This window comes from Mus musculus, chromosome 7, assembly GCF_000001635.26.
Source record: "Mus musculus strain C57BL/6J chromosome 7, GRCm38.p6 C57BL/6J".
Taxonomy (NCBI): Eukaryota; Metazoa; Chordata; class Mammalia; order Rodentia; family Muridae; genus Mus; species Mus musculus.
The window spans coordinates 142,646,978-142,672,161 of NC_000073.6; the positions used below are offsets into that span (position 1 = coordinate 142,646,978).

At 52.9% G+C, this 25,184-nt stretch overlaps 1 protein-coding gene, 1 long non-coding RNA gene and 1 other non-coding gene across 9 annotated transcripts; 1 reads left to right on the top strand and 2 right to left on the bottom strand.

Moving 5' to 3' along the window:
• Positions 1-3,790: 3,790 nt before the first annotated feature.
• Positions 3,791-19,839, bottom strand: Igf2 (insulin-like growth factor 2). 7 transcript variants are annotated; one of them, NM_001315489.1, is made up of 5 exons: positions 10,411-10,519; positions 8,677-8,839; positions 7,323-7,471; positions 6,813-7,075; positions 3,791-4,647 (listed from the first exon to the last, which is right to left on the bottom strand). In NM_001315489.1, the coding sequence occupies exons 2-4, from the start codon at positions 8,831-8,833 to the stop codon at positions 6,839-6,841; spliced, it is 543 nt and encodes a 180-aa protein (NP_001302418.1). In that variant the 5' UTR covers positions 8,834-8,839; positions 10,411-10,519; the 3' UTR covers positions 3,791-4,647; positions 6,813-6,838. The 7 variants fall into 7 exon arrangements, with proteins under 7 accessions (NP_001302418.1, NP_001302417.1, XP_006508550.1 ...); NM_001315488.1 differs by lacking the exon at positions 10,411-10,519 and adding an exon at positions 19,799-19,839 and having other exon boundaries at positions 3,791-7,075; XM_006508487.1 differs by lacking the exon at positions 10,411-10,519 and adding an exon at positions 14,834-15,293 and having other exon boundaries at positions 3,791-7,075.
• On the bottom strand, positions 7,947-8,019 carry Mir483 (microRNA 483). Its single transcript, NR_030251.1, has one exon. It is a non-coding gene; the product is annotated as a microRNA 483 (primary transcript).
• Igf2os (insulin-like growth factor 2, opposite strand) lies at positions 12,703-23,379 on the top strand. The gene is made up of 4 exons (NR_002855.3): positions 12,703-14,052; positions 18,545-18,602; positions 19,279-19,490; positions 20,209-23,379. It is a non-coding gene; the product is annotated as an insulin-like growth factor 2, opposite strand (long non-coding RNA).
• The last annotated feature ends 1,805 nt before the right edge of the window (positions 23,380-25,184 follow it).

Sequence of the window (25,184 nt, forward strand, 5' to 3'; positions counted from 1 at the left end):
GCAGGCTGCGCTAATGAGGCCTCAGGCCTCGGCCCAGCAGCCAGAAGGGGGCTGGGCAGGGGCAGGGCTCAGCAGAGCAGGTAGAGAGACCAGGCTTGGAGGATACTGTCAGCATGGCACTGCCTCTAACCCCAACCTGTCTATGCCTAGGCAAGAGCTCCTGGGAGCCAGGCCTCAGGGACTGGGGAGACCTGAGGACCCTGGGTGTCAGTACACCAAGGCAGGTGGAAACAAGTGTTTAAAGATGAGTCTGATCCTACTCCAGGGACTTAGTCCAAGAGTAAGAGGCCAGGGAAGACTAGTACCCACCCCTGAAGAAGATGGACATGGATAAGCCTGGGTCTCCCAAGAGGTTGTCCTGGGGTGCCCAGAAGGACCATTTCTGTGGCCAGCTCTGCAAGTGAAAGCTACAGAGAAATCCAGGCAAATTCTGGGAGAACCTGAAAGCAGACGTCTTGCATATCTCTGCATCTCTAGGGAACAGGGAAAGGGCCCCAACTGCTATCTAAAGAAGATCAGACATTTGGGGGTTCAGTAAAGAACTGCCCAGGATAGCAGAAGGCATGCCAAGGCAATCAGGGTGATGCCAGATACCAAAGGGTCTGGGAGAGAGGACAGCCACCTTTCAGGACTGGGTGTGGGGACACTGAGTGAGGGAACCTAAGAGATGAAAGAATTGGTATGTGACAACTGAGATATGGGCCAATGTTATATGCTGAAGAACCCAAAGCATAGCCAGTCTCTGAGTTTCACCCAACAGTCCATGTGAGCCACAGATTCTAAGTGGAGAAAGACAAGATCTGGACTCATCACTCTGCTCTCATGAAGAATATGACTGGGGGTGTGTGTGGTAGAGTCTGTCTTATAGGTTGTGGGCATGGAGATAAGGGGTGGAAAGGTTTTTAGGATGTCCTGGGAGAACAAATGGGCATGAGTGGTGCCAATTGAAGCCTATTCTCTTTATTCCTAGAGGCTTTGTGGAATCCATACATGTGAAATGCCATTGTGTACAGGGTACTCAGGATAGACTTTGTGAAGGAAGGGTGCTCGGAGCAGGTCTCTCACGGGAAGTGGTCCAGACAGTGCAGCCCTTGCAGGGGGTCAAAGGTCCCCAGATATCAGGCGTTTGTGACTGGGACAATTGTTAGGGATAGTAGTGGTTGGCTGGGTATATCAGGGTGGCTTCTGGTCACCACGAGTTGGTTGGCTTATCAAGAAGCATCTAGCATGTTCCAAGCAGAAGTGGGATGGTGTCTGGTGTTTCACGTACCACCACTTGGGAGCTGCTGCAGGAAGGTAAGTGGAACAGGTAGGGCAATGGAGATGTGGCCTGGCAGGGTTAGACCACTAACTAGAAGCTCTTGCTGTGGGACCTTCCATACCCAGACCTGTGCTGTACTATAACAGAATGAGGGCACTCTAGTGTAATCCCTTTCCTAAACAACCACAAACTGGGAGCTTCTACAATCGTAACACATTTCATTAAAGACCGGGAGCCTAATATCAAGGTGTGCCAAGGCCATGCTCCTTTCCAAGACTCCAGATTGTGGTCCTTCCTAACTCTTCCAGCTTCCAAGGACCACCAGGCATCCTCTGGCTTGTGACTTCATAACTCCAGTCCCTGCTTCTGTCTTTGTCTATAAATTTATTCCATATGTAACCTTCTCAGGTCTCTTGAGGACAACTTTCATTTGAGTTAGGCCTACCCTAAATTCAAAATAATGTCATTGCAAAGTCCTTCTTTAATTTTGAAGGCCCTTCTTTTCTTTAAATAAGGTCACATTCATAGGTCCCAGTGTCCAGAGATAAATATGTATTTCTGGAGGACATCATTCAACCCAGTGAAGAGATGTCTATAAGTGTTTGCTGAGTGGATAGCAATGGTTTTAGATGGCCCATGTGTCCTGACCTTGTTCCAGCTCTGACATCATCACTTACATTTGTCCCTCCTGCTGCTGAAACCCTACCCCATTCCAAGTGATGATGCTCTAATGCTCTAGGTCTAGGCATGTGTATCCCACCCCTTACATGTTCTTCTCTATACTTTCTACAGTCTGTGTGTCATCTTCTTGGTGAGGCCCATTCAGCACTTCCATCACACTCACCCAGCCCCTGATGAGGCATCCTGAACATTATAGATGCCCACCCACATGTGTGAATGGGGAAGTGATAGGTGAATGGATAGTGGGTGGGTAATGGATAGATAGACAGATGGTGGGTGGGTGGGTGGATGGGTGAGCAGGTAGGCAGATGGACAAATAGGTGACTTAATGAGTCAGTGGGTAGATAAATGAACAAGTCATGGTGGATGGGTGGATGAATAGATGGTTGAGTGGTGGGTAGATGGATAGATGGGTGGGTGGATGAATAAATGAATGGGTGTAGATGAATTGGTAGATTGGTAGGTAGATGAATGAGTGAATAGGTGGATGAATGGGTTGGTGAGTGAATTAGAGTATGGGTGGGTAGAATGATGGGTAGGTGGGTAAACATATGGCTAGGTAGATGAGAGGTTAGGTGGATGAATAGGTTGATATGGGATGTGTGGCTGAATGGACAGGTAGAGGAGTTGGTGGATAGATGGGAGGTGGGTTGAGGACAAATTGGCAGATAGGTAAGTGGCTTGATGGATGGTTATATAGCAGACATATAGATGCTATGGATGGGTAGGTAGATAGATTGATAGGTAGATGAATGTGTGCATTAGTGGATGGGGGATAGATGAGAGGGTGAGTGGGTGCATGGGTGGCGAATGGGTAAATGGGCAAGGATAGGTGGGTGGATGTAGGACATAGGGTGGGTAGGGCAATGGATGGGTGTACCCTGAGTTTAAAAGCAGCCCTTGGATTTGTAGGCTGTCCTGAAGTCCCCCTTTAGCAGACCAGCAGAGACTCTAGAGTGCAAACAAAACTAAAAGCTAATGCTAACCAGTGGCTTGCACCTGTATTTTCAGCACCCAGGTATCTGGGGCAGGATTGAGACTGCCATGAGTTCCAGGCCAGCATGGACATCCATCCATGTGCAGTTCCAAGCTTGCCTGGGGTAGAGTGTGAGACTCTTTATCAAAAAACTAGCCAAACACAGTAAAAAGAAATGCTAGTGTGTAGCAATAACTGGGGAAAAGGAGCAGGGTGCCAGGCACAAGATCTCAGCGCTGCCCCAGCCTGGGCTCCTCCCACAGGGGAAGGGCATGTGCCCACTTGCACTAGGAAAAGTGGGGGACTAAGGACTTGTAAAGGTGCAGAAAGAAGATACCCAGGCCAGGTTTCAAGCATCTAGGGGTTGGCCTCACTTTACTCCCAGTGTCAGGGATGCCAAAGACCACTACCATTGGGCAGGTGGGTCTAATAACTACTGGGGACAGACTCTAGCATAGCCTTTATAGAGGGAACAGTAGGGATGACTGCATGTGCAGGGAAACCATCTTAGGTGTTTTCACCCTGAGTCCCCATGTCCATCACCAACCACAAGTCCTCACCCATCTTGCTCCCCAACTCCCAAGGCTAAGGGCAATGTTCCCTGGGGTAGGTATTCATGGCTCATCCGAAAACATCATGGGACCCCTTTAGCACCACAGCACCCCATCTTTGAGGACTTAGGGCAAATGTCCTCTACCCTCTGGGTTCCTCAGAGTGGCTTATTGAGCCCTACTTCTTCTCATACTTCAAAGGCTTTTCCTCTTCATCTGCTGCCCCCCATGTCCCCCTCCCCCACGCATCAGGTACCCTTTACTCCTCCCCTCCCTCCCTTTGCCCCCTCCCCCAAATAAAAGAGCAAAGAACTCAATAAATAGTATTTTAAATGCTTTATTAGGTTTGCGAGCGTTAACAGGTTAAAAACAAAACCCAAGCTTTGGATTTTGCCAGAAAATGCATGTTAGAGGGACTGAGTTGAGGCAAACACCTGGGGCCACTGCTGGATGACATGGACAGTGGCACAGGTGACATATGGCGTTCGACGCGTGGGAAGTCTTCACATGATGACAAAGGGAGGGACCCAAGAGGGGATCCCACTGAAGACAGTAGGGAAGAGACAAGATGGAGGGCCACACTAGGCATAGGAGGCCAGGGAGGTGCCTGCATCAAGGTGACCTATGATGGGGAGAACTGCAAATGTGGGGACACAGAGGGTGGTCAGCAAATGCCCCTGAAAGCACCCATCCCACGAGGCATATTAACACTGGGTGGGTGTCCAGCCAAATGGGCAGGTAATTTAGGGTGCCTCGAGATGTTTTGGATACCAGGCCAATTCATAGTCTCCAATTATAACAATTTACTCTTTGAGTTTCTGTCCAATGTTCCAAATGGCCCATTCTTTAGGCACTTGCTGAGGGACCCTCTGTGCCATGCTTGGCTGACACACACCGCCCCCAGGGTGGTGCCAGTCCTGTCACCTGGGCCCAGAAGCCTCAGGCCTCTAGATTGCTAGTTGGACTGTTGGGCAGGGGGACTGCACTGGAAGCAGAAGTGGGGGTGAGGTAAACCTCCAGCCGCCCTGTTCCCCGCCGCAGTCCTAGGCACCGTGGAGTGGCTGCTACGGCTCGCCAGACCCTCAGGCCCCAGGGCCCAGATGACCCCGTGTATACAGTTCTCCTGGCTCTGTAGGCTTTAAGCCTCCTAGCTTCCCCAACTCCGGGCCTCACCCCACCTTGCCCCCAGGAGGTCTGTAGAGCTCCAGACCTCCTGGGGGCAAGGTGGGGTGCTGAGGAGTGGGCAAGATGACACTGAGGGACGGGAGAGGTTCTCCCCCAAATGCTCAGAAGGCAGCCACTTGCTCCCGCCTGATGTAACCTGTCTACTCTCACATCTCTATCCCCTTCCCCCCCAACTGGCAGTGGCCAGCTGGGAGCCCCATCTTTTGTGGCCTCCGAGCACCTTCCTAACACCTGAGGGGACACTGCCCCACGCCCCCTCCACTCCTCAGAACTTCTGGGGACCAGCCACTGTCCCCAGAAGTCAGGCCAGGTAGCGACCTTCTCAATTCCTTTTATTTCTCTGTGGGTGCGTGGCCAGCACCCCACAGAGACTCCACTCCCAACTCAGGCCAAGCGATAGAGAGAGATAAAAAAAAAAATCAAGGTTGTGGAGAGCAGGACATTGTGGTAGCCGGTGTTGATGGCTCTAGCTGGTGTTGATGGCTCGATGCATTCATTACCTGATCACTGCTCCCGTTATGTAGGGAATGGGTACAATTGATTATGAGCGCATAAAAAGCTAAGGAGGGATTAAAAAAAAAAGGAAAAAACCGGCCCCAGAAATAAAAAGAGGGGAATAGATCAATTGGCATAAAATTTGGGGTCCTAATTCTTCAGTAATTCTGCAAGTTGACCTGTGACTCCTCCTGATTCTTCCACCTAAAACCTCTCTGGGACCACTTCCTACCCATAGCTCCCCCCACCCAGCCCCCACTGCCCCCCACCCACCCCTCCAACCGCCAGACTTCCCACACTCCCCACATCAGTGTGAGTCTCCTGGGGAGCCCCTAAAAAGCGGGGGCTCCCCAGGAGACTGACAAAGATGGCCCATAGGTGTGCTCAGGGTAGGGGTTGTCCCCCAGATCTTTCCTCCCAGGAGCACAACTAGGGGTCAGGTTACTTGGGCAGCATGTATCACTTGGCAGTGCCATCTCCTTATCTGGCCAAACTTATTCTACACTGGCTAGTCATTGGTCCTCATGGCGGGGGTGGTTGGGGAGCACCGGGCTCACCATGTGGACAGGTGCTTAGATGGAATTGAGCCTTGCTAGAACACCTCCCTCACTGAGAAAGACAGAACTAGCAGCCTGGTCACACATAGAGCCAATAAGCAGCAGCAGAAACTAGATGGATTGGGAGGAGAGCTCAAACCATGCAAACTGCTCAGGAAATTTGGGATGGGCCTTGTTTTGGGGAATGTGGTTCAAATCGAAGTTGTTCAGCCATTTCAATGTTTTCATCCAATTATGTGGGTGTGCATACCTCTGTGTGTGTGTGTGTGTGTGTGTGTGTGTGTGTGTGCATATGTGTTATGTGTATGTGTGTGTTAATGCCTGTGGGTGTGAGTATAATCATGTGCTTTTTAGGGTAGGTAGGGAAAAGTGAGATTTTGGGACTGGGGGCTTGTGCCAATTAAGTTCTATTTCCAGTTTTCATGTTCTGTTCTTCTCCTTGGGTTCTTTCACCCAGCCCCCTTGGTGACATGGGGGACATTTGTGATGGAATGACCAGTGAAGAAAGAGTTTGGGCGGCTATTGTTGTTCTCAGCCAGCTTTACACTAAAGGTGCTTGGGATAAGGAGAGGGCACTGAAGCAATGACATGCCACCTGCAAAATTTTGGGTCCCCTTCCTTTCTTCTTGGGTTCTGGGATCCAAGTCTTAGCCAATTTGACTAAAGATCCAAATGGAAAGAAGATGAAGGGGGGGGGGCGCCGAATTATTTGATTTTGCCAATTGTTTTTAAGCCAATTAATTTTTAGTATGTTTTTAGCCAATTAATTTCTTTAGTTATTTAATTTTTAGATTATCAGTTATGGAATTTCTTAAAAGCCAATTTGTTTTTAAAGGGACTGTAGTTTTTAAAGTTTTTTTTAATGTGAATATATAATTTGGGGGGTGTCAATTGGGTTGTTTAGAGCCAATCAAATTTGGTTTTTTAGAACTGCTGAGATCCCCTTGCCCGATGGTGTGGGGCAAGGGGAACAGCCTGATGTGGGGAGGCGGGGCATGGGGGTGGGTAAGGAGAAACCTGGGGAGGGAGTGGAGCAGAGAGATCTTAGTGTGGGACGTGATGGAACTGTCCCTGCTCAAGAGGAGGTCACAGATTGATGGTACTACATTGCAGAATTACCACATAATTTGATTCACTGATGGTTGCTGGACATCTCCGAAGAGGCTCCCCCGTGGGCGGGGTCTTTGGGTGGTAACACGATCAGGGGACGATGACGTTTGGCCTCTCTGAACTCTTTGAGCTCTTTGGCAAGCATGCGACCCCGGCGGGCACGCAGGAGGGCAGGCAGGCCTCTGCGCAGGCGTCCCGCGGACTGTCTCCAGGTGTCATATTGGAAGAACTTGCCCACGGGGTATCTGGGGAAGTCGTCCTGGAGAGGAGGTGCTAGTCAGCAGGTTTCAGGGTATCATGTTAGCCTGAGCTCCCATCTAGGTGTCGCATATCCCCAGCCCCACTAGAGTCACCCCACCTCAGGGCAACTTCCCTGAAATATCTATGTTAATGAGCAGAGGCTGACAGTAAAATGTGTGAGGGGGGCTTCGTGGTACCCCAAATCAAGAAGTGAGTGGTCTCTTTGTCTCACCCCATAATTCCTTCAACCCCACCTCGCTACCTACCGGAAGTACGGCCTGAGAGGTAGACACGTCCCTCTCGGACTTGGCGGGGGTGGCACAGTATGTCTCCAGGAGGGCCAGGTCGCAGCTGCGGAAGCAGCACTCTTCCACGATGCCACGGCTGCGACGGTTGGCACGGCTTGAAGGCCTGCCTGGAAGTTCCACAGGACAGACAACTTCAGTTAGTGTCTACTGGGGTCAGCACCCATTGGGGTGGCCACCCCAGCCCCGCCCCCCAGGAGGGGAAGGCTGAAGAAGGAACTACCCCTGCCCTTCCACTAGACCCTGGCCGGATACTAGGTCACCCTGCAGGGATGTGGTAGAAGTGTGAGCCAGACAGGCCAAGATGCCCAGAAAGGAAAAATAAAGGTGCATGCTGCAGGACCAGCCCCTGGCATCTGGTGCCTCCTGTCTGGTAACTAACACAGCACAGCTTCACTGTCCCACAGACTCCATGGAGACCAGAGGCCACACTGGAGTGGTTTGGAAAACAGGGAGGAGGAGGGGGTGAGCCCCTCGAGGGGGCCATGGTGGACACAGGTGTGGTCCCTGTACTTGGGGCCCGTCCTGAGGGGCCCACCCCCAACCCCCATCGCTGAACTGTGACAGGAAGGGAAGATAGGGCAGGAGAGAACAAGACGGGAGGGGAGGAGTGAGGCACCCAAAAACCACTCCCTTCTCTTCTCCCGTCTTCCCCCTCTCCCCCACGGTCCGAGGTTGGGCTTGGGGCCCTCCTATCTGTGAAGCCCCTCCGTGCAGGAGTGGCTCTCGACCAAGGACTGGTCCTGCAGTACCCATGAGCAGTAGTTGTTTCCAGAGCAGTTCACAGGCAGGTAGGCAGAAGTGAAGAAGAAGAGGCTGCGTGTCCAGGACCAGGCGAGGAAGATAGAGTGGCCCATGCCAGCAAGGATAGTCATCCATTCTGGTGCCCCTGCCCCTCCCAGGCATGCCCCACCCATGTGTCCCCATCACTGCCTTCTGTGAGCAGTGAGCCCATGCCCAGCCCCTTCCCCAACTGGGAAATCAAGAGAAGCATGAACATTGAAAGCAGGCAAGCACCCCATGTTGTAGTCCTGGGAACCCCTCAAGTTGGATGGCCAAGGTCCAGCTCTCCCCTTGTACCCCCAAACTACACGTGCACTCTCAACCTGGCTGAGACTTGACATCCACATTTGGTTTTGCTTTTATCAACTTTAAAAACTTTTAAAACTATCAGACTTGTGACTTTGAGATTACGACCTTGCCCGGGGGGGGGGGGGAAGGGGTAGCTTAAGAGCAAGGCCAGACCAGTGTACTAATTGTCACCCCATCCAGGGAGGCTTGCTTCCCCCGCCCCCACCTCTCTGGAGTTACATACTGAAGTAGAAGCCGCGGTCCGAACAGACAAACTGAAGCGTGTCAACAAGCTCCCCTCCGCACAGAGTCTCTCCGGGGCCGTAAGCAGCGATGCAGCACAAGGCGAAGGCCAAAGAGATGAGAAGCACCAACATCGACTTCCCCACTGGGATCCCCATTGGTACCTGGAGAAAGAAACGCAGGCTTTGAGCTAGAGGCCCCCAAGCCACACCCCTAATCCCAGGAGAATGGCTCACCCCCACCCAGGCCCCACCAAAGACACCTATCATCTCTTAATTAAAAATGCAATTGGAATCTGAAAGACAGCCATGTCACTATTTATTTAACCTGTGAAAACAGGGGGACTTGAATTGCTGAGGTCAAAAACTACTTTGAGTGTGGAGAAATTCAATGGACCCCAGGAAGGCACCCCGTGGTGGCTTTGAACTGTAAGAAACCCTTGAGGACCACCCATCCATGGGCGCAATTGCAGCTTAACCACACCCACAGCAGCAGGGGCCAGTGCTGGACACTGGACCTGGTTTCCATGCTATGACATCATGGGGGTGGGGCCAGCCCAAGGGCACATCACTACTGCCACTCCTACTCTGGCCTCCAAGCATTGGCCAAGATGGCAGATAGCTCCACCCCACCCACCATGGAGCATGTGCATCCAAAGGGACCATTCCCAACCTACCCGCCCCCCAGCTGGCCACCCCTCCCTAAGCAGCAGAGCCAGCCCCACCCATCCACCCCACCTCCCAGGCCATGGTGAGCAGGGCCCATGTCAGAATCCAATGGTTAGCGCAATGGGATAGCCAGCACTCCTGTGAGCCTTGCTCTCCAGGGTCACCCAGTCCTCCAAGTATAGACTTTCCTGGGCACCTCAGAGCTTGCCATCCATGGTCAGGGACCCTAGAGGGTCCCTTTATGGCCCATAGAATCATCTTTCTGATAAGAGCTAAATTTACCCAGGGCAGCAGTTTGGGTCCTTGGGAGGCTAAACACCCCATTTTGGAGGGACACACCCCCTCCACAGGCTATGTGGCTACAGGCGGGGACAATGGTTAGCTAGCTTTTTTAGTGGTGGGAGGCCACGATGACCCACAGTAAGCCACCCTTGACCCTTCAGTTAAGTAGAGCCCTCCAGGCCGCAGCCTCAATCTCTGCTCCATAGGCCCAGGGGATTTCTTGCTGCAAAGAAACATGTGAGAGACCAGTGCGGAATAATCAAGAAACAAATTTGTTCGAGCTCCCTTGGGTAACTAAAAGTCATCTTTGCCCACTTCATCAAGACCCAGACCGATCCTCCCAATACCCTCTGTGCCACCAACCACTTGCGATCAGCAGGCTATAGCTACAGCAGTTAGTTCTGGGGGCGGGGGGCAGGCAGACGGAGCTGACCTCGAAGTCCCTTCCCAAAGCCAAGACCACACTGGCTGGTTCAGCCCAGGTGTCCAGGAGAAGCAAGCAGGAGATTGACCAGGAGGCAAGGGACAGGTGAGGGCCCAGGGAAGGCCCGAATTTGTTGGAGTGGGGAGGCAGAGAGGAAGGAAAAGTAGAGGACTGGGCAGGTAAGGAAGCCTGGATCTAGTGGGGGGCATAGGACAGAGGCTGAGGGAGAACGAAGGCTTGGGAGAGGTAGCAGGCCCGGCTGCAAGGGCAGAGGCCTCAGGCTACCCGGTGCCCTGACCACCCCACTGGGCAAGCCGGAGTGGGGATGGCAGCAGGGTCCTGGCTCCACAGCCCTGGTTACCTGAAGTTGGGTAAGGAGGCCGCTGGGGCTGGAAGAGGATGAAGACAGGAAAAGGCTGGAAGGTTCTCACAGGAGAAGCTAATGTCCAGTTTGCGAACTGGTCAGTGCCTCCGCTTTTTATGTCTGAGTGGCTCCTCCCAGTCCCGGCTCCACCCTACCCCCCACCCCCTCCCTGCTGACCACTCCCCCCGCCCCCTTTGCACCCGCCCCCTCCCTCCTTCCAGCCAGTCCCTTTTCTCCTGCACCCCCAAGAGCTAGCCTTGGACCATTCCTTAGCAAAGCACCACCAGTGGGAGGGGGGCCTCATCGTGCGCCCCCAGCCCTTTCTGCACAGACCAATGGGGGGAGGGAGGGGGCTCCTTCCCACATCCTCCTATGGAAAGTTACACCCAGTAAAAGGCAGGGGCAGTTATTTCTCTTTGAACTGTAACATTTCTGCCCTTCTGAGCCCGAAACCGTCCCCTCTCCCCCCAACATTCCAGGTTGGGAATGTTGGGGACAGAGTTGGGGTGTGTGGGTGGGGGGAAAAGCTAACTGTGGGGTCTGGCTTGACTCTTTTACCAATTTTGGGGGGCTCTTGGCCCCGCCCACCCACTTTTCCTTCCTGTCTCATTGGCACAAAGTCAACATACCAGGGTGGGCTTCGGAGACTCTGCCCCCCTCCTCATCACTCAGCACCCTTGGGGGGGGGTGTACAGGGCCTGCACAGCACGAATCGTACATTTTATGCAGCTCATCCATCCCCCCCTTCCCCAACACACAGTAAAGCACCAGGAAGTCTCCTGTGAGTTCAACTTACACACCCCCTCCCCAACAGCCCCCATACCCCCGCCCCTTCCCCCACTCCATGGCGCAAGGGGGAACAAAAGTTTGCTTAGGGAACGAGCCCCCAGCCCCCCACCCACCGCACCAGTCCCGCCATGCCCAAGCCGGGCTCTGCGCACCCCCCACTCCCAGGGCCCCTGAGAGCCCTTACCTGGAAGCCGGCGACGCTGCCGCCCATCTCCCTGCTGCGGGTATGCAAACCGAACAGCGGGCGAAGGCCCTTCTGCCGGGCACTCCTCTGCCAGCGCCGCTCTGCCCGAGTCGCAGAGGCCGAATGTGCGACGGGACAGAACGGGGAGATGGCTTTTTTGGTGGGGAGGGGGGCGTCTCTTCTGCTTCTTTAGGGTATCTTAGGGCTGGGGCGGGCCAGATATTGTACTTTCGGGGGGGAAAAGGTATCGGGAAATGAGGTCAGCTGTTGTATCAAGGATAGTTGGGGGGCAGAGATAGTGAGAGAGACAGAGTGAACGTGAAAGGGGGGGACCACAGAGAGGGAGAGAGGGAGAGAGGACAGCGAGAGGCGGGTAGGCTCACAGCGGGAGAGGACAGCACGGAGAGAAACAGAAAGCGTATAATTAATCCACTTGGGTAGGCGAAGGCAGAGGGCGGACGTGAGGGGGAGGGAGTCTGAGGCGAGGAGGAACGGGGAGGGGGCAGGAGGGGAGCTTAGGAAAGGTGGCGGGTAAGCGGGTGCGCGAGGGGGGGCGCACCCTAAGCAGAGGAGAGGATGCAACTTCGAAGGACCGAGGACGGTGTTGAGGGGGGAGGAATGGAGGCGTCACCCCGGCCACGGGCACCCAGCTCGGTTAGGGTCGACGGAGCCCTCAGCCGTCGTAAGCCCGGGCTTCTTGTGGGGGGGACAGGCGTGGCGGCGCCTCAGCTGCTCGGGACTGCAGCGAAAAGAGGGGAGCAGCCGGGCTGCGCACCGGGGAGGGCTGGGAGGGGAAGCGCGGGGGATGACAACGCCGGCGACCTGCAAGCCGGACTGCCTGCGGTGGGGACCGCCTCCTCTGGCGAAGCAGGAATGGGGTGTTGAGGTAGATAGAGGAGGAGGCGGTGGGGAGATCCGCAGGCCCGACGGAGCGCGGCCCCGCCGACGGCGCCCTGCACAGGAGTTAGCAGCAGCGAGGTGGCGGACGGCGTCGACGCGGGGCCGCCAGCCCGGATGGAGGCGCTGGCGGGCCGAGCGCGGGCGGGCGTGGGCCAGGAGGCGGGGGCGGCCGGAAGGGGGGGCCGGGGGCCGGCCTGGCCTCACGCAGCTCCGCCGGAGAGCAGGCGAACTCCGGGCGCCAACGCCCGGTTCTTATAGCCGCGCCACCCCGCGGCTCGGCGCCCGCTCGGGCCCCGCTGGCCTTACGCCCGCGCCAATGGGCGTCCGCAGGGCCCTCGCCCCGCCCCGGGACCGCCCCCGCAACTCGAGCCACGCGGGGAATGCGGGTCGGGGGCCCTGGGCACGGGGGTTGCCGGTGGGGGGGGGGAGTGGAGTGCCTGGTGGCAAAGATGGGGGGGGGCTGTGCGCCCCAACAGGCCCACTAAATCCTGGGTGTCTATCCCTAAAAATCGAGGTCCCATGTCATGTTTCCGGGGTGCCCTGTGCTTGTGCAACATGGGCGCGTGGTGCGAACCAACGTGCGTGGCACCCTAGGCCTCAGTGGTAGTGGCAGGACCTGTGCTCAGTTAGAGGGTTACAAGGTAGGCGCATCCCGGCCGACTGAGTTAAGGCGCAGGTAGCTGGGTAGAGGGTTCTCACAGGGACCTACTTGCTAAGCAGGGGACAGTCCCCTGGATCGGCTGGGGGGGGGGGGGGGAGCGCGCAGCCTCCACCTGCCTGAGCAGGCAGGGCGGGCTGTGAGGCACCTCGAATAGCAGCCAGATAGATCTTACTAAGCGCCCCTAACCTCTGCTTTGCCTGGGATCTCCTAGCAGCCTTTGGGGGGCCACCAGGTGCACCATGAAGGGAAGGCTGGCTTGGCCACGCCAAATCTGGGCCCCGCGTGGAGCCCCCGCACAATGTCTGCGCCCTTCAGCAGAAAAAGAAGCAGGGCGGGAAACGTAGCTCAAACCAGACCTGTAAACCAGAGCTCACTGAAGTGCTTCTAAGCGGCGCGCCTTTGGGACCCCACCCAGTATGAGCAGATAACAGTTCCCTGTCCTCAGCACTTTGAATTTGCTTAGTTGCAGGTTCGGCCCCAGGGGCCAATGCGATAATTCCGGGCTATTAAGAAACTCTCCCCGGGTGGTTTCAGATATAAGAAGCCATTGTGATTTTTACCAAGTCAAAATCACTTCTAAACCGGTGCACCTTGTTTCCCTCTCCCGACCTCCGCACCTCTAGGCCTCTAAAGGGCCACTACTGGCGGAAACCAGTGCACCCGGGGCTAACCTCCCGGCCCGACCATCAATCACCGCGCCCGCGCTCTACACTCGCTTCCCCAAGCCCTCGACCTGTAGGGTTGGAGGCTCCAAGCCGCCCGAGCGCTCTGCCCTTCCCGCTTCCTGGCCGCCCAGGCGCTTTCCCTACCACCGCGTTGTTTGCAGAGTGCACACAAAGTGGCGCGCGTTTCGGAGCGCCCAGCCCAAAGGAGCGCTGCCGCCGAGGGAGAAGCCAGCAGCCCGCTCCCGCGCTACTCCGCAGCAGCCCTGAGGACAAACTGCGAGGTAGCCGGTGCCCCGCAGTGGAAGAGCTGGGGCACGAGGGAGCGCGCCACGGGGAGCTCACCACAAGGCCGAAGGTCGGGTCCGCTGGCGCAGGAGGATCGGAGGAGAAGGGCGGGAGAGCGGATGAAGTGGGAGCTGCTGAAGTGGACGCTGCTGAAGGTGAGCGAGACCCCAAGGGCAGTCCCCAGTGAACCGGGGCAACGCCCAGTCCGTTGGAAGACCCGGGGACAATGCCCAAATTTGGGGGAAACTGGGGGCAATGCCCAGTCGTTTTCCTGGACACGGGAGCAACACTGCCCACGTCCTGGCCGCCGCGCAGTGTCCAGTGCGTGTTTGGGGCACACACACTTTTCCAAAATCTGTGCTGCCGCTGGGACACCGTAGGAGAAGTGACGAGGCCGATACCACTGTTATGCGCAGGACGGGAAGCTGCCGAAAGTGGCCAGCGGAAACAATGATCAAATTTCGGGGATCCCAAGTCAGACCCTTGTCTGATTTGCGGTCCTGGGAATGAGCGGCCCAAAGTAGGGGGACTCGAAGGCGACTCCATAAATGGGAAAACTGTGGCGAATGACTAAATTTGAGATTCCAGAAAAATTAGAATCCAAGTTGGGGAATGAGGAAAATTATTCTATGCAAAAATGGGGGGCATCTTGATCCAGGCCTAACGAGGGGAACCCAATATCTTGGTTAGAAAGCTTGGGGAACCCACAAAATCCTAGACTAATTTGTAGAAGTTAGGTGGTTTGTTGTTGCTGTTGGGTTTAAGAAAATTCCCAACATGAAATTTAGGGGAGCTTAATTTTAATTGCTTAAAAATGGGAGATGAAAAACAACAGATGGATTTTAGGGAATTCAGGTCAGTTCTTTTGAGGGGTGGGAGTGGAGACTAGGGTTCACCCTGAAGCCAGTGGGCCCTACAACACCCGGGAAAAATCACCTCTAATTTCTGTGGCTTCAGAGAAGTCCTCTAGAGAATGAGGAAATGCTGTCTAAATGTGGTGGAATTAGAAATGCAAGAAGTCCATTTGAGAAAGCCAGAAAAAATCAATGTCTTTTAATATTTTAATTTCCTAAACAGATTCCTATTGATCTTTTTGTTGAACAAGGGGGAGTTTGTATGTTTTCTTGGACAATGTTTGTTCTTGGAGAAACATACTCCCTGTTTTGTGGATCAATAAAAATTACCCAATGGATGATGAAATCTAAATTGCAGGGAATAGAATTAGTAGCTAGGAAATTTGTAAGACACAGACCTTTAAAACCTAGGAATTGGGGGATCTGGGACTTTTTTTTTCAGTGTGCTTTGGGGACCATAAAACATTATCCAAATATAGGGAGACTCCAGTAGAAGTCATAAATTCAACAAAGTTCATTAAAGTTTAATAAAAACCGAACTCTTTGGAAGAAAAAAATCTCAATTTGTTTTGGAGTACCTGAATTTGGGGGGGCCCAGGAAGATAATTTCTGAATCTAAAGTTTCCTGGTCCTTCAGGGCCAGTCTCTACATTACAAGGAATAGAGATTATGGGTTCCTAAATTATGGGGCCTGAGAACCAATCCCCCAAATTTGCAATCTGCAGAGATTGTGCAAGATAGTGTGTGTGTGTGTGTGGGGGGGGTGTGTTTGAAATGTAGGGGGGCTGAGTGGGTGTATAGCTGGTATTGCAGTGGGAGAAATCAGAACCTTTTTGTGACCCAAGGCTAACACTAAGTGTGTTTTGGGGGGCCTGGAAAATATTGCCTAATGTTTGAGGACACCAGGCATGAGCCAACACGGGGGATGAAAAGGATACAGGATGGTACTGGATTTTGCAATTGGTGTCTGAGTTAAAAAAAATTTTTTTTTCCAAATTGTTAAGTTAAAGGGACCCAGATTTGATGCAGAAAAAAATGATCAGTGTTCAAGGATTGGAGACATTCAACATTCTAATATAAAGAAAAAGGACTTGGCCAAGAGTTAATTTTGTGCCATCTGTGACCCAGAAAGACATGGAACAGTCATATAAGACTTGGGATAGCATGGAAAGCCCTCTGCCACATAGAAGTTCATGCCTTACATCATTGCTCAGCCTGCTTTGGGGGCTTTAGTGAGAGAGTTTATATTTTATATTTTAAAGAACCCTAACCATGGCCAGAATGCTTGCAGGAGCTCTAGGGAGCCCCAAAGCCTTGTGACCAGTGTGTATTCGTGGAATTTTTTGGGGGGGGGTCTTGTTAAGTGAATTTTAGATGTGATTGGTGAATGTACTCTTTCCATTTTCTGGAATCCGAGAAATGAGAGTGAGGGCTATTTGAGGTGTCTACATTTAGGGGAGGACATAGAAAAAAAGGTTGGGACTTTGAAGGTGCCAGGAAAATTGTTAAAGCTGTCTGGGTGGGATTCAACTTGTAAAATTTGGAGTTAGGGCAATAGACTACAGAATCTAGTGTTCCACGTTAATAAAACCAGAGGACGGGTGGCGGGGGAAGAGAGTCAGCAGGAACATTACTGCAGATATAAAATGATAGGAACATGGGGAAAACACCCCGCTACCTCATCCCCTGGAGACAGTGCCTAAATGCTGTCAAAATGTCCGCTCTCCCAAGTAAGGAAATTTTGTCAAAAGGACTAAGGACCCAGGCTTACTTTAAATTTTAGGGAACTGAGAATGGTGGTTTTATATCTATATATAGGAGCTTGCATTTAAAATGGTTAGGAGCCAGAAGCAAACTTGGGGGCCCAAGCCAAAATATTCTAATTGTGAGGAGTCAGCAGAGGCAGAATTCCCACCCTTTAAAATATTTGGAAAGCAAGTATCAAAAACAAAACAAAACAAAACAAAATAAAAACCAAACAACAACAACAACAAAACCTTTTCCCTGTGAACAGAACAAATGCTGACCGATTTTGGAGCCCCCACCCCCACCCCCCAAAGCAATGCTTAAATTTCAAGGATCTCAGTCAAACTAAGTCCTGAGGTTCAGAGAAGCCGGTAAGTTCCTCGGGTTGTAGGGGGACCACAGAGAACTAGAGCTGAATTTGAGAAAGTGAGCTCCCGGGCCGGGAAGGACAGGGCGCCAGGATCCGCGGTGCCAAGGAACTCACACGGAGCAGGGGCGCCCTCACGGGGGAACCCAGACGCGGGAAAGGGGCACAGGCGACGCAGATTGGGAGCACGGACGCCACAGAGCGCGCGCCCGAGCCAGCTTCATTTTTCGTTCTTTCGCCTTCTAGCCAACGAGAGGGTTTGGGTAGCAGAGGCCGAGCGGGACGGGCGTCGGAGAGGGAGGCGGAACGTCGGGGAGCAGCGCGCTGCTCCCCGAGGCTCCTTAGGTTCCGGCGCCCCGCTCGGCTCCCCGCCGCCCCTGCGCCCCACGCGCTCAGACGCCGCGAGCCTAGGCGAAGTCGGGGCCAGGCAGCCGCCGGGGGCAGACTCGTCCCTAGCTCAGTTTTGGGGCCCGGGGCACCCCCAGTGGCTACCCTTGACCGCCCCTGTGCTAACACACGCCTATCCGGCCGTGTCCGCTCCCTAACGATGAACAATGTAGGAAATAGTTTTGTTTGGGCACTGTGGAAAGTGGGTAAAAAATGGGGGAGCAGAGGAGAAAGTGGGGGGAAAGAGCATAGCAGAATGATACAGTGGTGACCGTTGCCGGATGCTAGAACCCTCATTTCGTTTTCTCAGAAAATTTCTGCCACTAGCCTCCCAATCCTAGCTGGGGAAAGTCCAGCTCCTTAAAGGCAAATATTAAACCCACACACCATACACAGGCTCACCGTACTGTTGCTGGGAACAAGGCCACCCCCTCAAAGTTGAGCAATGCTGGAGGTGAAGGGCCATGATTCTAGCAGGACCTGGGGGGTGGGGGTGGGGTGTTAGATAGGGGAGCAGCTGGAGAGCAGGAGAATGAGGAAAACCCTGGGGCCATGACTGTAAGCATGGCTTGCCTCTATAACCACCCGTAGAGGATGGTATGCAGGGAGGACTCTCAAAGCCTAACGCTCTGGGGAGGCAGGAGTTAAAGTCAGTGGACAGGTGTGGGGACCTAGACAGGGCGAGGCATCTCCATATTATCTTGGCAGGACTGAGAGAGCCCCCACCCCACCCATTTTCCACCCGGAGCATGAAGCACGTGGGGAATGTTCCCCTTTCAAATTCCAGTCTGCATCAATCACCCCCGTGTCCCATTCCAAGAACATCTGGCCTGTCTCCCCCCACCCACACCCATGCTGCCCCCCTCCCCCCATCCACCAGCCTCTATCCCTGGCTTTTCTGGCCTCTCCGAGTTTGTGCCTATAGATTTGAGGAAGCTTCCAGCTAGGAAGACCGGTATGGTGATGTTCCTCATTCCAGGGAGACTTGTAAATTTGTTGGGAGTAAGGAGCATTAAAAAGGTGTTTGAGAACACCTCTAGTCCTTGTGAGGCCAGATTAGGCTGCAAGCCCTCTGCTAAGGGTCTCCTTTAGAGAAAAAAAAAATGGCAAGGGCCGGCAGAGGGGTTCTCTACCTTTCCCCAAGAAGGGGCACAGGCCAGAGATGAGCAAGGTTCTGGGAACAGAGTCCCGATTCTGGAGTCCTGCCTTCCTTTTCCTAAGGGGCATCTGAGAGGGCAGCAATCACAACCTGTGGCCTGTTTCAGAGCCTAATCTCTGCTTTCTGCCCTCCAGAGGTCTCTGGAGAAGCCGCTGACTCACACCCCGGAGATGAACTCCTGGACTTTGCCAGGTAGGAAAACGCTGAGGTCACCTTAAGGTGTCCATTGAAGAGCCACCAGGGCATGCAGGCGGGATAGGGTGGGGGCCAGGGTATGCATGTGTTCTTCTTCCTCTATGTGGCTGCCCACAGAGCCTTCACCTGACCTTATTTAGTCAAAGTGTGGCTCAAGGGGCAGGGAAGAGCCTGGTACAGTTCCGGGTCAACCTAGGGCTCAAAAGCACACAGCCTACCCCCAGCTAGGATCAGCGACAGATTCTTTCTCTAAGGCCCTCTCCTTTTCCTTATTTTTGCCTACCCTCTCCCCCCTACAAGGTAGAAAGGGGCCTACCTTGCATGCATGGGGTCTATTGTTTCTTCTAGATAGGGCCTGGCCCACTAGACTTTAGCCCTGTGCTGATCCCAATCCTTGCCCTCCCCTGCTCTGCCCCACCACCGAGGCAGCCTAGGTCTCCTTTCTGGGCTTAAAAGCTCAAATTCTGAAGAAACTAAATATCCTTTAAGATTCAGACTTACCCACTAAGCCTGGCTGGCACCCTCAGCCAGGGCCTCTGCTTGTCTCCCCTCTCTCCCTCCAGGCAGTGGGGCTTCCTTATCCCCCCGTGTGACTTTTCCTAGCTTGTTGTAGTCTCCGGGCTAACTGCTCAGGAATAAGCCAAGACTTTTACACACCCTACTTCTCTCCGAGGGTCCCCAGCATGCTCTTCCTCATGCCTGTGCTGGATGCCTGCCACAGAGGACACACTCAACTGGGCTGCGGTCTTGGACACCACATAGGGACTCCACACCAGGAAGACCCAAGCAATGCTCTATGCCAATCTGCAAGCCTGGGAAGAAGTCACTACCTGAACCACCAACATGAGGATTGCACCAAACTGATCAACACAACCCACACCAAAAGTAAGTAAGGGTTGCTGTGGGGGCACTGGAGAGGGGTCAGCAGGGAAGGCCAGTGTCCTGGGTCTGGATAGACTGAAGCCATACCACTATGTAATTGTTTTAGTGTCTGAACCAACATTTGAAAGAAGATTCTTGGCTTCTTTCTGGCATGAGCATGATATCCTGGAAGAGGGGTGGAATTCACCTGCTGGGAAGCCTGTGCCATTTGAGGCTTAGGCACAAGGACACAGACCTACATGCTGCCCCCCAGTCTCCAGTATTCCACCAGACACAGCCTCTACCTCCCTGGTCCCTACCCAGTACCTGACCAGTGAACTGCAGGGCCACCAAACAGCAGAGCTTCCTCGGCAGAGTCCACAGTGCTTCTGGCCCCGTGCCCTCTCTAGCTGCTTCCCACCCCATTCACACACAGGAAACCCATGGCCTTCAGAACACAATAGAATTAGGACACACACTCTCCTAAGGCCCTTCACAGCTCTCAGAATGTCTCTTTGGTTGTTATGTCATTTGCTGTTCACAGTTCAGCCAGGAAGCCTGAGACTGTCACACACTTTGACAAATGGGGATAGACACAGAGAGGTCAAGCCACTGGTGCAGGAGCACCACAGCTGTAAATGCATAGTCAGGGGAAGGGGGAACAGGAACCCTCACACACAGCTTTCCTTGGCCTCCAGATTCTTTTTAGCTAACAGTTTGTTTTTCTTTTTTCTTTCCTTAGATTCTTTCCTCATCTGGAACCCTGCCTTTCCCTCTGGAGCTGTCTGACCTCCCCCCTTCCCCAGCATTTGCTACCTTTGCCCCTGGACTCCTGGAAGCATTACAGAGACTGCTGCCTCGTGTCTGCTTGGCTTACACCCCTTGTTCCCAAGAAGTGACACCTGGAGCGCACCTGAATCCCAGATACTGTGACTGACTAGACTTCCTAGCCTTGGCTGGTTCCTTGGCTGAGTCTTGCATTTGCAGGAGCTCTGATGCTCCTGTGCTAGAGATACCTCTGTTCTGCTGTATACCTGAAGGACACTCACCTCTGAGGAAAGACTGGGGCTGGTGGGAGGTTTCTGAGGTTTCATTCAGTTCTGGGAGCGTGGGGATCTCCTGGGCCACAGGCCACAGCACTTGGGCACGGGGCTGGAGTCTCGGGATGCTCTAGCCTGTTTCTTCTCAGGTTCCGGCTCAGGCTTCAGCTCGGGCTCAGGCTCAGGCTCAGGCTTCAGCTCAGGCCTCGGTGGCAGAGGCCTCGGCTCGGGCCTTGGTGGCAGAGGCCTCGACTCGGGCCTTGGTGGCAGAGGCCTCAGCTCGGGCCTTGGTGGCAGAGGCCTCAGCTCGGGCCTCGGTGGCACGGGCCTCGGCTCAGGCCTCAGTAGCAGAGGTCTCAGCTCAGGCCTTGGTGGCACGGGCCTCGGCTCAGACCTCAGTAGCAGAGGTCTCAGCTCAGGCCTCGGTGGCAGAGGCCTCGGCTCAGGCCTAGGTGGTACAGGCCTCGGCTCAGGCCTAGGTGGTACAGGCCTTGGCTCAGGCCTAGGTGGCACAGGCCTCGGCTCAGGCTTTGGTGGCTCAGGCCTCGGCTCAGGCTTTGGTGGCTCAGGCCTCGGCTCAGGCTTTGGTGGCTCAGGCCTCGGCTCAGGCTTAGGTGGCTCAGGCCTGGGCTCAGGCTTAGGTGGCTCAGGCCTCGGCTCAGGCCTTGGTGGCACAGGCCTGGACTTAGGCTTCTGCAGCTCTGGCTGGACGAGAAGTTTAGCCTTAGGAGACTCAGAACCCTGGGTTAGGGGCCTGCAGTCGTCGTAGTCGTTCTCCTCTTCCTCCTCCTCCTCTTGCACAGTGAGCTCTGTTTTAATTACTCGTCCCCTGAGGAGGAGAAGCAAAAATCCTTGAGATTATCTCAAAAACAAATCTTCTCCAGCTGAGTCTGGCCCCCTCCCCCCACCTTGCTGCTGGATGGGGAAGCCCAAGGGTCACCTTGTCATGGTTGGAGCACTCCCCCCTACCCTGTCCCTTCAGCTGCCTACTCTCCCCACCCCCTTCTCAGTAGAAGGGAGGAAGCAGTTGGTGAGAAGTCACTTTGCCAAGTTTGACAACTGTTCAGGGAGAGGCAGGAGACCCTCCTTTGGGAAGGACAATCTGGCTCCTGCCTGGCTGGGGGCGGGGGTGGTGGTGGTGTAAAACTGCTGCTGCACACAAAAGGCTTTCTTTGAGGGGTCACAGCTAAAAATGTGAATGTCTCCCATTCCTCTCCTCACACTTCTACCTTGGATGGGAACAAAAAACAAAGGGCACATGGATCTGCCTTAGGAAGGCAACTTCTGGAAGGGGTGGCAGGGCTTCTCCCCATAAACATTATACCGGTGGATTAAGGAGTCTGGGATCCCAGTTGCAGGGAAAAAAAGCTTTGTGCACAAATGAATGTGCAACTGGGAGTGCTGTGGCTGCTGCTCCAAATTCCTGCCTGTGCACAGGGAACACGGAGGGGGGGGGGGGAGGGGGAGTTAAAGACAGACACAGCCAGGAGAAAAGCAGTTTTTGTACTTAAACCCTGCTAGGGAATAGCAAGGCACATCATCCTATCTATCTACCCTCCAGTATCCTGGTGGTAGTTAGGAGGTACAGGATATAAAAACAGGGAAACTTTGCTTTTAAAATTTTATATATATATATATATATATATACATACATCTACATAATATATATGTATAATAATAATACACACCCCCACACTGCTCTAGAATCTCTGGCCCCTCTGCACAGTTTAGCCGGGAGTGGGGTGGGGGTGGGGGGGAGGAGCGGGGGGAGCATACACCAGGGGGAAAATGTTCACACAGAAAAATTTCACATTTGCAAAAACAGCTGTGTACTCCTGCTGGGAAGAGAAAGAGCGCTGCCTCTCCCCTTTGCATGGTAGATTAGAGAACGAAACCATACTTTCCTTGTAGCTTTGTGCAGCCCTTTAAGTCCCAGTCCCAGTTGTCCTTTTGTCCCCTCAGAAGTTGAAGTCACTCTTAAGACCGTCCGGTTTAGCGGCAACCTTCCCCCTCTTCAGAGACTAACTGAAGGACCCTAACTCTCCCAAGTCCCCAGCCACCTACCCACACCAGAATATTTAAACTGCACCTTCACTCATACACAAAAGGCATGAACAAGGGGAAATCAATTAGTTACCTGTACTCTAGTCGCTTCGTAGTTCCTGAAGTTCCCGGACGGTGGATAAAGAGGACCGGGGAGTCACTGGTGCCCAAGATTCTCTTCCGAAATTGCCCGGACGATGATCCGCTGGCTGGGTCAATATTAGCAGCCCCCTCCAAAGCAGGGGGTGCTCTGGTTGTGGTGCCCGGGCCCTCCAGCCGGGGCGACGATGTTGCGGCGGGGCTGGAAGGGGCTGAGTCTGAGTCTGAAGAGACGGTGAGAGGGAGTTTTAGAGCGTGCATGATAACAGAGCCCCTAGAAGTGGCTTCTGCTCTCCACCACTGAGTAAGGCACCTGCTCGAATGACACCACGCTTTTATCCCTCACCTCGTCCCCTCCACGCCCACTTCCAGCCCCCTCCAAATTTGGGAAATGATATGCCAGTAAAGTACTGCAAAGACTTATGGGGCAGCTGGCTATGGCGCTTTCCCACACTAGGGTATGGGGGCATTAGAGGGTGGGGCTTTGGCCCCTGCCTGACAGACAGGAAGGCGTCTATGCAGGTTTGAATTAAGCTAGAAGCACTTCCTGTTAGCTAGGGGGTAGGGACTATGTGCAGGGGTGGAGAGTGGGTGGGGCTTCACTGGATTGACACCTGGCAGTCACCTGACACCCTGGAATGTCTGTGGGCGTGGCACAGGTAAAAAGGGGCGTGGCTTATGCAAATTAGGGTCCGGATTTAAAATAAATATTAAAATTACTTTCTAAGGTCTTCCGGGTGTGGTGTATCCTTGTGGCACAGCGCCATCTTGTCGCCTCATGTTTCATGGACACTCAATTTAGAATTCTTCTCTGTCATCAGTCATCTGACCTGGCCCCCTGCCCTTTATGAGTGGTGCCAAACACTAAGCATACTGGTGCAGATGGCATGTATAGTGACACTTGTTCACCCTTTTGGGGATGTTATTTGGGTGGGTTCTCACCCCTTTTTAGCCGAGTTGCAGTGCTGTTTAAGGCACGTACTCAAACGCTGTTTAAGGAACGGACTCAAATGTCCTTCTTAAAGGACAGCTGCTGAGATGGGGCTCAGATAACAAGTATTGCCTGAAGTCACATTTAAACTCTGAGACCTTTGTTCCTGGCTTTGAGGGAAAACAGAGAGTAAAGACAAGAAAAAAAAAAAAAAAAAAAAAAAAAAAAAAAAAAAAGAAAGAAAGAAAGAAAGAAAGAAAGAAAAAAAAAAGCACTCCACAAAAACCCACTAGTCTCTACCCTTTGCACTTTTGCATTCCAGCTAATCTTTTTTATTTTACTCAGCTTATAAGCCCAAGCTAAGACTTAATTATTCCCTCTCCATTTGTTGTCCAAGTTCCACCTGAAGTCACTTACTTAGTGGTTGAGATAGGCATGTTTAGGGAGAATGAGACTTTCTGTAGGGGAAGATAAACTTTATGGTAATCTATACTTGATGGAGGTATGATACAGATATCCTATTCCATGGGAGAAGGGCAAGTGGGATTTCTCACTATGCTTGTGGATGACCCCAAATCATATATGAGATTTATAACAGAGGGCATTTCATGCTTATCAGAGTGAGGCAGTCTTTTTCTTGTGAAGATTCTAGACCTACTCTAGGCCCTGAGACTAGAAGTATGTGACAAGTGCTGCCCTCTATTGTCCACAGCAACATGCTTGACATTGCAAACTGCTACCACTAAGGCTCTCTGAGAATGTTTGGCTGTGATTTACTAAGCCAGAGGTTGACATGAAGAAAGTGAAGGATTTCTCCAAACCTGTGAAGAGATTCCATGAAAGCTCCAAGAGAGGCGCTTCCTCTGAGCTGGTAGAAGGATAAGGGGCTATAAAGAAATAATGGCTATATCCTAGAGGTCACAGCCAGAGAAGAAAAACTTTATTTTTCTTAAATGTATCCAAGCTCTATTCCCTTGAATTCCCCTCATAATAGGCCCAGAGCTATTTATTTTATTTTATTTTATTGTATTTTATTTTAAACACTGATTGTTTAAGGAAGGGAAGAATGCAGGCAACAAGTGCCCATGGAGGAGTAACTAAACCATAGTGCCACTGAGGCAAGAATGGGGCACAAAGTATCAGTGAGTTAGAGTTTGAAGGGCATAGCCCTTCAAAATTTTATTTCATGTTCCATGGACACAGTCTAGGGGACACAGGAGGAAGGGACCATTAAAGAAAAGAACAAATATTGAGGTGTAACTATGAAGACACAGCACAGAAAAAACAATAAAATGAAACTACTCTCTTGAGGCTTGGGTGGAGAGTCATCTAATTCAGGGGATCTGCCTGGACTCTCATTTATGGAAAACAAAGCTGAAGTACCTCTAGAAATCCACAGCACCCAGTTTTTCTTCCTGGACTGCTAAAGTGACCTCATGCTGAATCTGATAGATATATCTTTAATTACAATCCACAATCTAAAGTTATCACTGCAGGGATCTGGGGGTACTCAGGGAAGGGAAGTGGTAAGAGGCAAAGCTGTAATTCTCTCCCCTACAGAGAGAAGGCCTTCTATAGCATCATGGTATAAGTGATTTCTGTAGC

Bases quoted from the DNA above. Each gene is read 5' to 3' on its own strand.
- Igf2 (NM_010514.3), bottom strand. From the start codon at position 11,413: ATGGGCGGCAGCGTCGCCGGCTTCCAG. The intron at 8,840-11,386 runs GTAAGGGCTCTC...TTCTTTCTCCAG, and splicing joins GCAGCGTCGCCGGCTTCCAG to GTACCAATGGGGATCCCAGT. The intron at 7,472-8,676 runs GTATGTAACTCC...TGGAACTTCCAG, and splicing joins GGACCGCGGCTTCTACTTCA to GCAGGCCTTCAAGCCGTGCC.